Source organism: Halyomorpha halys, unplaced genomic scaffold (assembly GCF_000696795.3).
Source record: "Halyomorpha halys isolate HHAL.00 unplaced genomic scaffold, Hhal_1.1 Scaffold1176.1, whole genome shotgun sequence".
NCBI lineage: Eukaryota > Metazoa > Arthropoda > Insecta > Hemiptera > Pentatomidae > Halyomorpha > Halyomorpha halys.
Genome location: NW_027111348.1, coordinates 202,108 through 214,101, shown reverse-complemented (window position 1 = coordinate 214,101; position 11,994 = coordinate 202,108). Strand labels below are relative to the sequence as shown.

The 11,994-nt window shown below is 27.4% G+C and overlaps 1 protein-coding gene across 3 annotated transcripts in view; it reads right to left on the bottom strand.

Annotated features, from left to right (window-relative positions):
• LOC106688682 (polyamine-transporting ATPase 13A3) overlaps positions 1-11,994 on the bottom strand; it is a 58,397-nt gene that overhangs the window by 8,565 nt on the left and 37,838 nt on the right. For 2 of the 3 annotated variants that reach the window (XM_067049353.1, XM_067049352.1), the window contains exons 2-10: positions 6,949-7,184; positions 6,673-6,860; positions 5,208-5,412; positions 3,843-3,915; positions 2,406-2,537; positions 2,183-2,297; positions 911-1,112; positions 646-834; positions 215-424 (exon numbers count right to left, since the gene is read on the bottom strand). In XM_067049353.1, the coding sequence (XP_066905454.1) occupies positions 215-424; positions 646-834; positions 911-1,112; positions 2,183-2,297; positions 2,406-2,537; positions 3,843-3,915; positions 5,208-5,412; positions 6,673-6,860; positions 6,949-7,184 (1,550 nt within the window). Of the gene's footprint in view, positions 1-214; positions 425-645; positions 835-910; positions 1,113-2,182; positions 2,298-2,405; positions 2,538-3,842; positions 3,916-5,207; positions 5,413-6,672; positions 6,861-6,948; positions 7,185-10,322; positions 10,570-11,994 lie in introns of those variants that run through there. The other variant, XM_014433260.3, reaches the window with a different exon arrangement.

Here is an 11,994-nt window from a genome sequence, read left to right as displayed (position 1 = left end):
TATATTGAATCTAGTAAATTAATAAAAAGACAATAATTTCAGTTTTCAGCCTAAACTTTTCTTAGAGAGCATAGTAGCCTAAGACATTAATACAAATCATATGTATCAAATTTCATTTAGTTCTAACAAATTTTCAAAATAAATAAAAAAAGAACGAATTTTGTATATAATCTTTTCAATAAAAAATAAATAAATAAAGCATTTCATAACTCACCCATCCTGTTGATTCAAACATACTGAGATCAAGTGGATCTCCACAAAGTACACCATTTATTTTCGTTAGTGAATGGCAACAGGCCATAGCATGTAAGAATGGTGTCATTATATGGAGAGTTGCAGGATTTTCAACCAAATCTTCAAGGCCTTTTCCATTTGACATGAGGACTCCCCAAACACTAAGCCCTTCTTCAGTCAAAGTACCTGTCTGTAAAATAATGCAATTTAAAGACTAAAGTTTCTTTACTTTAACTGAAATTATTAAAAATACAATACAAATACACTGCCCAAATTCAATATATAAATTACTTTATTTATGTGGACAAAGTATTGATTAATATTTTATAATTAATTTCAATTTAGTAATGCAAAGTAAAAGACAGAAAACTTTTGATAATTGATCTCAGAATTATAAAAACAATCACAAACCTTATCAAAGCAAACTAGTTTTACTTTTCCAGCTACATTTATCCTGGGAGGTGAGGTGCAAAAAATACCTTTCTTTTTAAGTCTACGCTGAGCATAAATGGTTCCAACAGTCATTGCAGCGGGTAATGTAGGTGGAACAACAATAGTAACAATATCCAGGCTCCGTAGTAAAATATTCTCTAATCCAGCCTGTTGGAATTACATTAAAATAATAAAGTGAAAATGGTCATTTCAGAAAAAAAAATTAAGAATAAATAAAACTTACGCCACGTTCTAGAAATAAATAAGCTGAATATAGTGTGCCAAAGAGTGCAACGCCAAACATGATGAAGATAAATCTTATGGCATCCCGATAAAAATCAAACCCAAATTCTTTTGGAAATAATATCGACCTAACAAGCTGACCCTTAGCAGTCATACTACCAGTTCTTACGACTAGAGCTGTGACCTTATCATGGTGGTAATATCTGTAAAAAGTAATATTATTACATTAGCTATACTACATTTAATTCAGTGCTTGTTTTTTATTTTTCCTCTTTGTACAATTTTGATCATAATTTTATTATCCAAAATAATTATTTCTGAGGTTTATAGTTGACCATACATTAATATGAGAAGAAGATGATCGTGGGTACGGTCAGCAAAAATTACACAAATAAACAAAAAATTATTTATTTGTGCCGACATCAGGGTTATACAATAAAGAAATATAACAACCATCACTCAGAGAAGAGTAGTTGATTGATAACAATAGAAGATGAATTTTTCTTCCGCACCTTTCATTATGTTTATTACATTATTTCTTCAACACTTTCTGTTTTTTAAGTTTTCATAATTTATTTTGTATAATTCTTACTTCTATAATATTATATTTAATCTTCTATTGTTATCAATCAACAACTATCTACTTCTATTGTTATTTATCAACTACTTTCTACTTAATTCATTGTTATGTATTTTCTCAAATTTGTTTGTTTATTATTTTCCTTTATTTTTATGTTTCTCTGAGTGATAGTTGTCATGACTTTTTTGTTTTGATTTTTAGCTCTAAGGAAAGTCTGAAATTCAAGTTGAAACGTCAGTACAAATAAATAAGTTTTTGTTTATTTGTGTAATTTTTGCTGACCATACCCCTGACCCATTTCTGTTATTGATAGCGAATACGGGATTAAAATCTTGTTCTTACCTTATAATTTTAATCTTATGAAATCTTAAAAATATATTCAAATTCAAATTAATATTTAAAAAATATTGTAACAGAAATGTGCATTATCAAGTTAAAATATTGATTTTTCATTCAAGGGAAAAAACGAAATAAGGAGTTGACAAAGATTGAGTTTGTTATTGCAAGGTTCAAATCAATACAAAGTGTTGAGTGTAAAAAATTAATGGTACCAATTCGTACACCTCATTCCAGGAACAAACTTTCAGCTCCTAATTCTGTAGGCCTGATCTCTTTACAAAATTGCCCATCTACCTTTTTAAACTTTAAAAAGCCAAAAAATATTTTAAAATGAATAATAAAGTTGATTGATACCTTGTTTGAATAACATGTGTTCCACAATATAAAGTATGTCTGGCATGGAGTGAAATCGGATCATATTCTTCATGAACATAATTAGCTGGAACTTTAGTTACTGGAGTACTCTCTCCTGCATCAAAATTCACAATAAGAAGATATCAATTTTTTAAAAAATTCTCTATATTTTAAATTTAATTTATTAAAATTTACACAACTAATATATAAATAACAAACATACCCGTTAGCACACATTCATTTACGATGCATGTTCCAGTAAGCAAAAGTGCATCGCAAGTCATAATACAGCCTTCAGTTGGAATTTCGATGAGATCACCAGGTACTAAGTCAGATGAATCAATAACATCACTTCCTACACAGTAGCAAACCATATTATTATTTTGAAAAACTTTTCAGAACTTCTTTTTTTATTGTTAATTTTATAATTTATTAGTGTTTTCCAAACCTAATTTTTCACATATCCTGAAAATATATTATCTATACTAATTGGTAATATATTTAAAAAAACTATTAAATGACTTTGAAACTGTAAGAATCATTTAATAATTTTTAAATAAGGTAGAGTTAATAAACAGTATTCTTGAATCATCACTTTTTTATTTTTTTGGAATTTTGAAACTAAAAACTTTTCTTACAATATAATTTTATAAAAATCAATATGGAATCATATTTATATCTCATTAGATACATGATAATAAGATGCCATTGAATAGTTTAGCAATGCCTCCATGACATTGAAATTTAAAATTTGCTCAGTGCCACCAAAATGTGATAAAACAGCTTTGGGCTGAAATTGGCAGTTATGTAAGGAGAAGAAATGATTCTCCTTATTTCTTAAAAGAGCTGAGAACACCATGACCAAGAAATGGAATTAAATCTGATAAGGTTTATTTTTTTTTTTTTTAGAAATATTATGTGCCTAAAAAGCTCAAGGCAGTCATTTAAGGAAAAGAAAATAATATCCGTTATTGAAAGTATATTTTATCTAAGGAACCAGAGTTTTAGAGCTTTTTTGTAACTGTAAACTAACGAAAATTTTGTCTTTTTCCATTGAAGATTTTTACTTTTTTATCCAAATTTTCATTTTTTTTTTTTTTTTTTTAAAGCAATAATTTATAAAAATATATAATGAGGCAAAATAAATGGTCAACATTTTTTTTTTTTTTTCGGTACCTAGAAAATATTATCCAGATACTCCATTGAACACCCAAGACAAACCAAACTTTATCAAAACTGTTACCAAATTAAAAATCATTCCCCATTATGAGAGAATATGAAAATACTCGCTCAATAAATAAATTTATTCAAAACCCTGAATAAGGTTTAGGTAAAATCTATATCATAATAAATAATGAAAAAGGAATTACTCCTAGAAATATAAAAAGAAGCAAAGTTTCTTTGTTTAAATTATATTCTCAATTTTTCTTTCTGTTATACATTCTAGAAGACATAAAAATATTAATTTTCAGATGATTAGAATAAAAAATAAGCATTATAAGGAGACCACTTTTTTTTGTTAAGTGTACAGTGTAGTGTGTATGCTGCACAAAAATAAGTAAATGATTTTTTTTCCCATTGGTTCTTTATATTTTGTTATACAACCTAATATTATGGATAATTCTGAAATAAATATAAAATATTTTAATTTTCAACTCACCTCCAACTTCATCATAAACTGTTACATAATTCTTATTTTTTGTCTCCACCATATTCTTCACCATTCGATTTTGCTGAAATTTATAATAAACATAATATGAATGAATACATTATTGTAAAATGTACCGTAATACAAGAATTATTTCAGAGTAACTGTCTAAGTTTGTTGGAATAATGGATCTAAAGCTGTTTATAAATTTTGTAAATATTTTTTATTGGGCTTTTTATGAACTAATATTTAATTATAACATTTGGTTAAATTAGTTATCTACAAACAAACCCATCAAAAAAACTGAATCTAGCTTTATTTGATATAAATTTTGTTACTCTTAGTAAATCTATAATGTTTTTCTTTGGTGTAATACTTTTTTGTCTGATATTGCATTTGTATTTTTTAAAAAAATAAAAGTAATTATTAATATTATGACATTACATTTTAAAAAAACAGTATATTATAAAAAAAAAAAAAAAACTGTTTAAAAACCTTGTTTTATTGAAATTAGGGAATTTTCATGTAAACTGTAAAATTTGCTGAAATGGAAAATGTGACTTTTGCAACCAAGCCATGTGAATATACTAAATAAATTTGTATAAACTCTTTGCCCCCCCCCCCAAAAAAAAAGTTCAGATCTACAGATACACAACCATGAATACAAGTGGTGCACTCAGTAAATATGGCTGCAGATATATTAAATCAATATAACTAGACAAAACAATATAAATTATCATGTAAAGATCAGTTCATTGCTTCGGCCCCTACAGGGTTCATCTAGAAATTAAATTGTAACTATCTTTTGTTGATCCAATAATGCCTTAGGCTTATGCCACACATGGGCTCCAGGGCCATAGAAATGGTTTCAGAGCCATTCCTTGCTAGTCTGACAGCAAGTTCATTGCCGGGAATGCCACAGTGACCCAGCACCCATTTAATACTGACTTAATTAACACATGAGAGTTTGTTGAGTACAGCATAACAGTCTTCAACAACTCTGAATCGTGTAACAGGGTTATTGAGTGCCCCTATTGCTGTCTGGGTATCTATGTAGATTGTAATTCTTTTACCACACAGCCCTTCCTCTATTCCTATAGGAGTACAGTACTCCAGTACTGGCGTAATGCTTTATCGCAAATATTTCTGATTGAAATACTAATGTGTACCTCCCTATAGAGGTATATACCATGTCACTTGATTACTTTTACCTCAGACCCGACCATATGATCTTGTTGATTCAAGTTCAATGAAGGGAGAAATAAGAAAATGATTAATAGTATTGAACCTCTGGATGTTATTATTAGTTTGTGAACTTTATTATTAATATAGTAATGTTTATTAAAACAGTTTATATAAATACATATATATTATTACCTTTCTGGTTTGATATAAAGATGTAATAATTGATATTCCCGATAGAATCACAACACATATTGCATACTGATAGTACTCATCGAACATCCACAATATCACACTCAATATTTCAAAAACATAAAATGGGTTTAGTATTTCGTGTACTAAGATTTTAAAAGTTGATTTAAGGTGAAGATTGATTTGGTTTCTTCCATAAATATTAAGTCTGAAATTAAAAAATAATTATCACAATAGGAATAGTTTTACATAATAATAATTAAAAGAAAATGAAAAATAAGAACAATCTGGATCATTTGCAACATGCAATGTACACACAATATAATATATTCTATAGCTGTCACTATATAAAATTATACATAAAAGGATCACAATAATTAAATTAAAAAGAGTATTTATTTACACACTAATAATAATTTAATAAGATGAGGTGAAAAATCCTTCTATGTTTACATTTTTTTACTTATTTTGATTTGTTTAAAAACTATTTTTTTCATGAATTTGTACCCTTTTTATTGATTGTGTCATGCCAACAACGTCCTGGGCTCTTTTGCCCATTATCAATTTCAAAAATAAAAATATTTACAACCAACACTTTTTTTTTGTATAAAAAATTTTATTTTGCATTTTAAACAAACTTTTACAAGTAAATAATTTAGTATTTTACTATATATATCCACGTTAGTCAACTATAAGCATTTACAAATCTAAAATGTTTTGTGATTAAGCCCAATTTCCTATTTATTATTATTTTTTCCTTACCTTACTATTTATTTGTAGACAGGTGTCATCTTAATTTAAACAATTTTTTATATACTCCAAACTGAATATAAGTCCTTTTTTTTTTTTATCTTTACTTTTCTCTTTTTCATTAGTGCTGTTCCCTTATTTTTTGTCTTTAAAATAGTAATTTTTAATTATGCCCATTTATATATCCAAATTTTAATGCACTAATGAAAAAGAAAAAAAATAGCCAACAATATCACCAAATAGCCCATTGATTATAAGAAAGGAAATTTAAACATGGAACATTTTTTTCTCTACACTTTCTTTAATAAATTTATAACTCTTCCAATCATTTGAATCTAAATTATTAATATAAAATTATAATAAAGGCTTAGGTAACCCGAAGGTTCAATGCTGTTACCATTAATCGCTTACATAAACACCACCTACCAGGAGAGACAATAACTTTAATTCAAGTTGTTAGCTAAGCACAATAAATTTAAAATAAAGCTAAAAAAAAATTAACATATAAAATACAATGTTTTGACATTTCAAACTCAATTTTCACAAAAATGTGGTATAGTCCCTTCTGGTTTTCAACTCCTCATACATTGATTATATATATATTTAATATTTGTGCTATTAAAAACATTAAAGATCTTATTATGAGAATATGAATCAATCAGACTAATAATATTAAAGAAATTTTTTAAAACTAAATCAAAATTTATATATATCTTACCTGAAGTTTCTTAATTCATTTGGTATTCCATCTGATGTTTCAATCAATTCAATCAACGTGCCAGAAACCCCTAAGAGCAACACAAATGCATGTTTTTCTTCATTCCATATGTAACGATGAAGTTGGTAGTCAAAATATACAACAGGTTCTTTGAAGACTTTACAAAATTTTATTAGACCTTTTTTATTCTGAAAATTTGTTAAATATCAAAACTAAACCATTAATTGTCCAAATTTACTATTGAATTGAGTTTAATATTTTTTACAAAATACATACTTTAACTATCACAGCATCAGCAACCTGTAACTGACACCTCTTGTATCCGAGTTTTGCCATGTATTGGGGGTACCAGCTTAGGATGAGGTACGGTACACCAAACATGATGATAGAAAGAACGTGTAAAGTGTAATACCTCCATGGGCTGAATTGAAAGCCGGTACATTTCACTTTGTACTCTCCTGTATCCAATGATTGCGATGTTCCGTCATTGAACTGCTCGTACCCCCATCTATCTGAAATAAAAATATATTAACTATATAAGTATTTACTAACTTGGGGGTTCTGAGTTGTTTGAGTTGGGGTTTGGTAGTGCACACTATGTCCATTTTGTACCAATTGAACCTTTTTATTTTAGTATTTTTTGCTTTACGCAGAAGTATAGATCAGAATTTCCACTAGCAATTGTTAAGCGAGTTACAAACTTTTAAGAAATTCAATCAGTATACTTTTATTCAAATTCCTTTTGTCCCTCTTTCAAAATTTATCTGTATTACTTTTTTACCATTACTGGGTTATTCTTCCCAGTTCATTTATAACAGTCAAATCACCCTATTTTGACAAAATTTTATTTAATTTTTAAAACTTCTAATTTTTTTTTGTTATTTAATCCAATAAGTTTTATGACACAATTAGGTCGCTCCCCAATTTTGGTGCTATTTTAGTAACAAAGCTTTTTATGAATGACTGACAATCTGAATATGAGTGATTTTATTTTTATTTGTTACTATCATCCTCAAGGCCAACATTACCTTCTTACTTTGATATTATAATCATTAATTGTTATCCACTAATGAAATTCAAAATTCTTCTTTTGTCATTCCCTAGTCCTGTTACAAAGCTGAAACTGAGACTTCACAAGTCAATAATACCAACTTCTTTTTCTATAAAACTTAAAAAAAAAATGAAAGCCATCATTTAAGCATTCTTTCATGTATTGGTATGAAATTTAAATTTTTAATGGAACACATCAATCACTATAATACTTTTTACTTATATAACATAGTTTTCAAAAACTCCCTAGCCCTTATATGAAACACCACTAAAACACATAAGAAAATTTCATGCTGAAAGGTAATCATCACACTAGAAACAAGCGGAGTCTCGTTAGTATCCATCTTGACCTCTTCAATAATACTCACTTCCTAGTGCTCAACAATGTCAGTACTAATAAGTATAATAATAATATTTTGTATATTACATATTACAATTTTATATTATATAACTTTCATTATTATTTATATTATACGATCATTTTGTATATTTACATAGTTTTTTGAATTTCAGAATCTCTTTACGTATATTCACATCTTAGTTTTTCTATTTATTATGAAGTTTCTCTTGAGCACCAAGATGACAAATTTTTGATTACTTGGACAATCACTCCCTTGCATAAATACAAATTCTTATGGAGATAGGGAGTGACAAATATTTAATTTTTGTTTATTTAATTTTTGTTTATTATTCACTCTTAGGATGTGTGGGATTCTCAATTAGTAGTTCAGGACACTAAAATTTGTGAAATTAATAAAGAAAACATTCCTAAACTTCTTCCTTGTCCTAAATTTTTCATAAAAATGGGAAGAATAGTATTTTCATTTCCCATTCAAATTGATTTGAAAGAACATTGTATGGAGTCACTAATTGCCAGTTCAGTATTTTTCATTTTATTTTTTTCTTGAAGTCATGGGGGAGTATCTTTCACTATTAAGTCAGTTCACCTATATAAAAATATAGTATTAAATGCTTCTATTAGTTCCTTTACGCCCTGATTAAACATATAATGTTTGTTTATATAACGTGTTCAAAACAATATTTGTTTATGACATTGTATATTATTGGATTCCTTTTTCATAATAGATGTGAAAAAAAAAAGAGAGAATGTTTCATGTATCTTAAGAAAGACAAGTTTTTGTTAGAGTTTCAAACTATGATTTATGCTGAAAATATTTTATTACTTTAAAAAGTGAACAATGATCACTACTAAATGAAAATTTTTTGTTAAAAGTAATAGAGTATTCAGACGTTCTATTTTATTTTATCACTCCACAATTGTACATTACTCTCTAGAATAAGACTTTTTTTAAAAACTTGTACCAAAAAAAGTATGAAATCAAGAGTGTACCTGCTTCAGAATATTATTAAGTAGCATTCACAGAAGGCAATAAAAAAAAAAAAAGAAAAAGAAAAACGAATCTATTCACTTTAATTTTAATTTTTAAAACAGTGTAATAACCAACTCGCATCTGAATTGGAGAATGACCCACTTTATTTTTTTAAAAAATTCAAAACAATATAAACTTTATAAACATGGTACTGTCCAAGTCGTAATATTTAATTTTAATGTTTGTTATGCCAGAAAGATAAAATTCAAACCATAAACAATATTTTAGTACCCTCTTTTCACTTCTCAAGAAACTGTTAAAAATGTCATTTCTTCTATCTTTTTAAAATAACTGAAACATACAAATTTTAATAATGCATCACAACTTAATCTGATAAGATTTATAATTAGTAGTTCAAGGGCAGCCTTTTGTCCCTCTTTCAAAATTTATCTGTATTACTTTTTTTCTGATTATTGTCGTTATCTCACACAATTTTTCCATTCAAATATGGGAAAACAACCAAAGCAGAATTATTAATAATTTAATTATATTGTAAGTAACACACTTTGTTAGGTGTTATCTTAAAAGATAAATACTAAGCAAATATTCTTACAGTTCTAAAAATTAAAAAATATAACAAATTTTTTGTTAAATAAATCAATTGGTATCTATGTTAAGTCTAAACACTCTTTATTATTTCACCAACAGTCCAACGTTTCGGCCAACCTCAAGGACAATCTTAAATATTAATTTACAGTTCACATCTAATTATTTAAAAACTTATTGTATGCTATTCTGCCCAGACTATTAATAACAGACAAATCACCCTATTATGACACAATTTCATTAATTTTTAAAACTTTTAATTTTAGATGAAGTTGCACTATCAACTATCTTATCATCAAAACCAGTCTCAAGAATTTAAAAAGATTATATGTAATATAATAAATGTTAATGTGAATTTGGAGTGTAGTTAATGATAATTAAAACGTTAAGGAATTAGATACTATAGAAATTTAAAAAAAAAATGAGTAAACATGTTTTCATTATATAATGTAGATTATAAGGTACAGAGAGCATTGGTTCTATAACTACATGTAATTTTGGTAATGGGCTAATATATTAAACAGTTTAATACTTTGTGATTCAAATATTTTAAACTATTAAATATTTAGACTATACTTAATACAAATAAGGCATGTTTTTATTATGCCATCATAAAGTTAAATATTAGTATAAAAAGTTACTATAGTAATATATGTTATTTACCGAGTTTGTAACGTGTCATTATCCCATTTATAAAATTGTGGATGGTACCACTGTGGAAGATGTTGATACTCAAGGCATCTTCAAACTGGGGAATCTACCTACTCTCTCACTACTCTTTATCTAAGATATCAGTTTATTAAAATTGTCACGATAGCAAAACACGATATTGAGTTGCGCGTAATGTACACAACCACTGTTTCACATATCTTCGACATGATAAATCTTAATCATTGAAACGTCAAACGAATATCAATCAACTTCATAAGTACATAGAAACTGAATTCTTTCTTAAACCCTTTGAAATGCTATCTTTATCTCAGAATATGGTGGAAAAATAAATATTAAAAATTCGTACAACTGTTCTTCATTATCTAATCAACTTGAAGAGAGATAATAGATTAGGGTTCAGACAGTTCTGCGATGTTTAAATAAAATCATGATTTGCAAAAAATTCTTAAGATTTTTTTTCCTACTTAATTTGTTTACTTCTGCCCAAAATATAAAATTCTATCTTTACAATTATTGGTTGGCGGGTGAAAAAAAAATCTACAGAAAAGGTGCAACTTATTTTTAAATGAAATTGAGAACTGTTAACAAATTTTAACATTCGGATGAGGACTTGTTTAAACAGAGCTTATCTAAAAACACAATGTAAACATGAATGATATAAAACAGAGAGGTAATCGGTTCCTAGCCTTAACTAAGCGTTAAGAGGATTACAATCAAATAACTATATAATTCATATCCTTCACAGCGTAGGGGCACCACTCCTAGCAGAACAAGAGACCAAGAAGGGAAAAAATCAATCATTTCACCCGATATTTTATTTCAATGAAAACTGCGTATAATCACTAGTCAAGAGTTTGCCAAGTATAGTTAGGGGAGATAAAAATTACTGTTAAAATGACAAAACGTTAAAAGTAATTAATTTTTCTTTTCGAGTTCCATACCTTTGAAACTACCCACAACTCTATAAAGCCTAATAGAACACCATTTAAAGTAGGGTAAAATTATTAAAATATGAGTCCTAAAAGAGCTGTTTGCGTTTAATAGTCTCTGAGTACTATATATTCCATATATAGATAAGTGAAAATAGATGTATTCCATCTATAGGTATGTGAAAGTAATATTATATATTCCATATATCGGTAAGTGAAAGTAGTATTATATATTCCATATATAGGTAATTGAAAATAGTACTATGTATTCCATGTATAGGTCTGTGAAAGTAATATTATATATTCCATATATAGGTAAGTAAAAGTAGTTGTTGTTGTCTGGGGCTTTAGGGCGTAAAACCGTGAGGTCATGAACGCCCATGTTTCGTGCTTTATAATTCTGTTTCATTTATATTTATAATTCTATTTCACTTTATTTTTCTCTTTAAATAATTTCGAAAAAAAATTTAAATAATTACTTCTTTTGGTATTTTTTATTACGTATAACAGATTTTCTGGTTTAAATCTTATTCAAATGTCCATTCCTTTTAAAGAAAACTAAGACCATTTCCACGTTCTTCTGGTCATCATTCAGAACATCCGATACACTCGGTCCTACTCTCAATCTACTCAAGTTCGCAGAATAAAAATGACATTTCTCAAATATGCGACTGATCGTAAGTACACTGTTGCAGTATTGACATTTTGGCGGTGGCTGCTTACTGATCAGATAT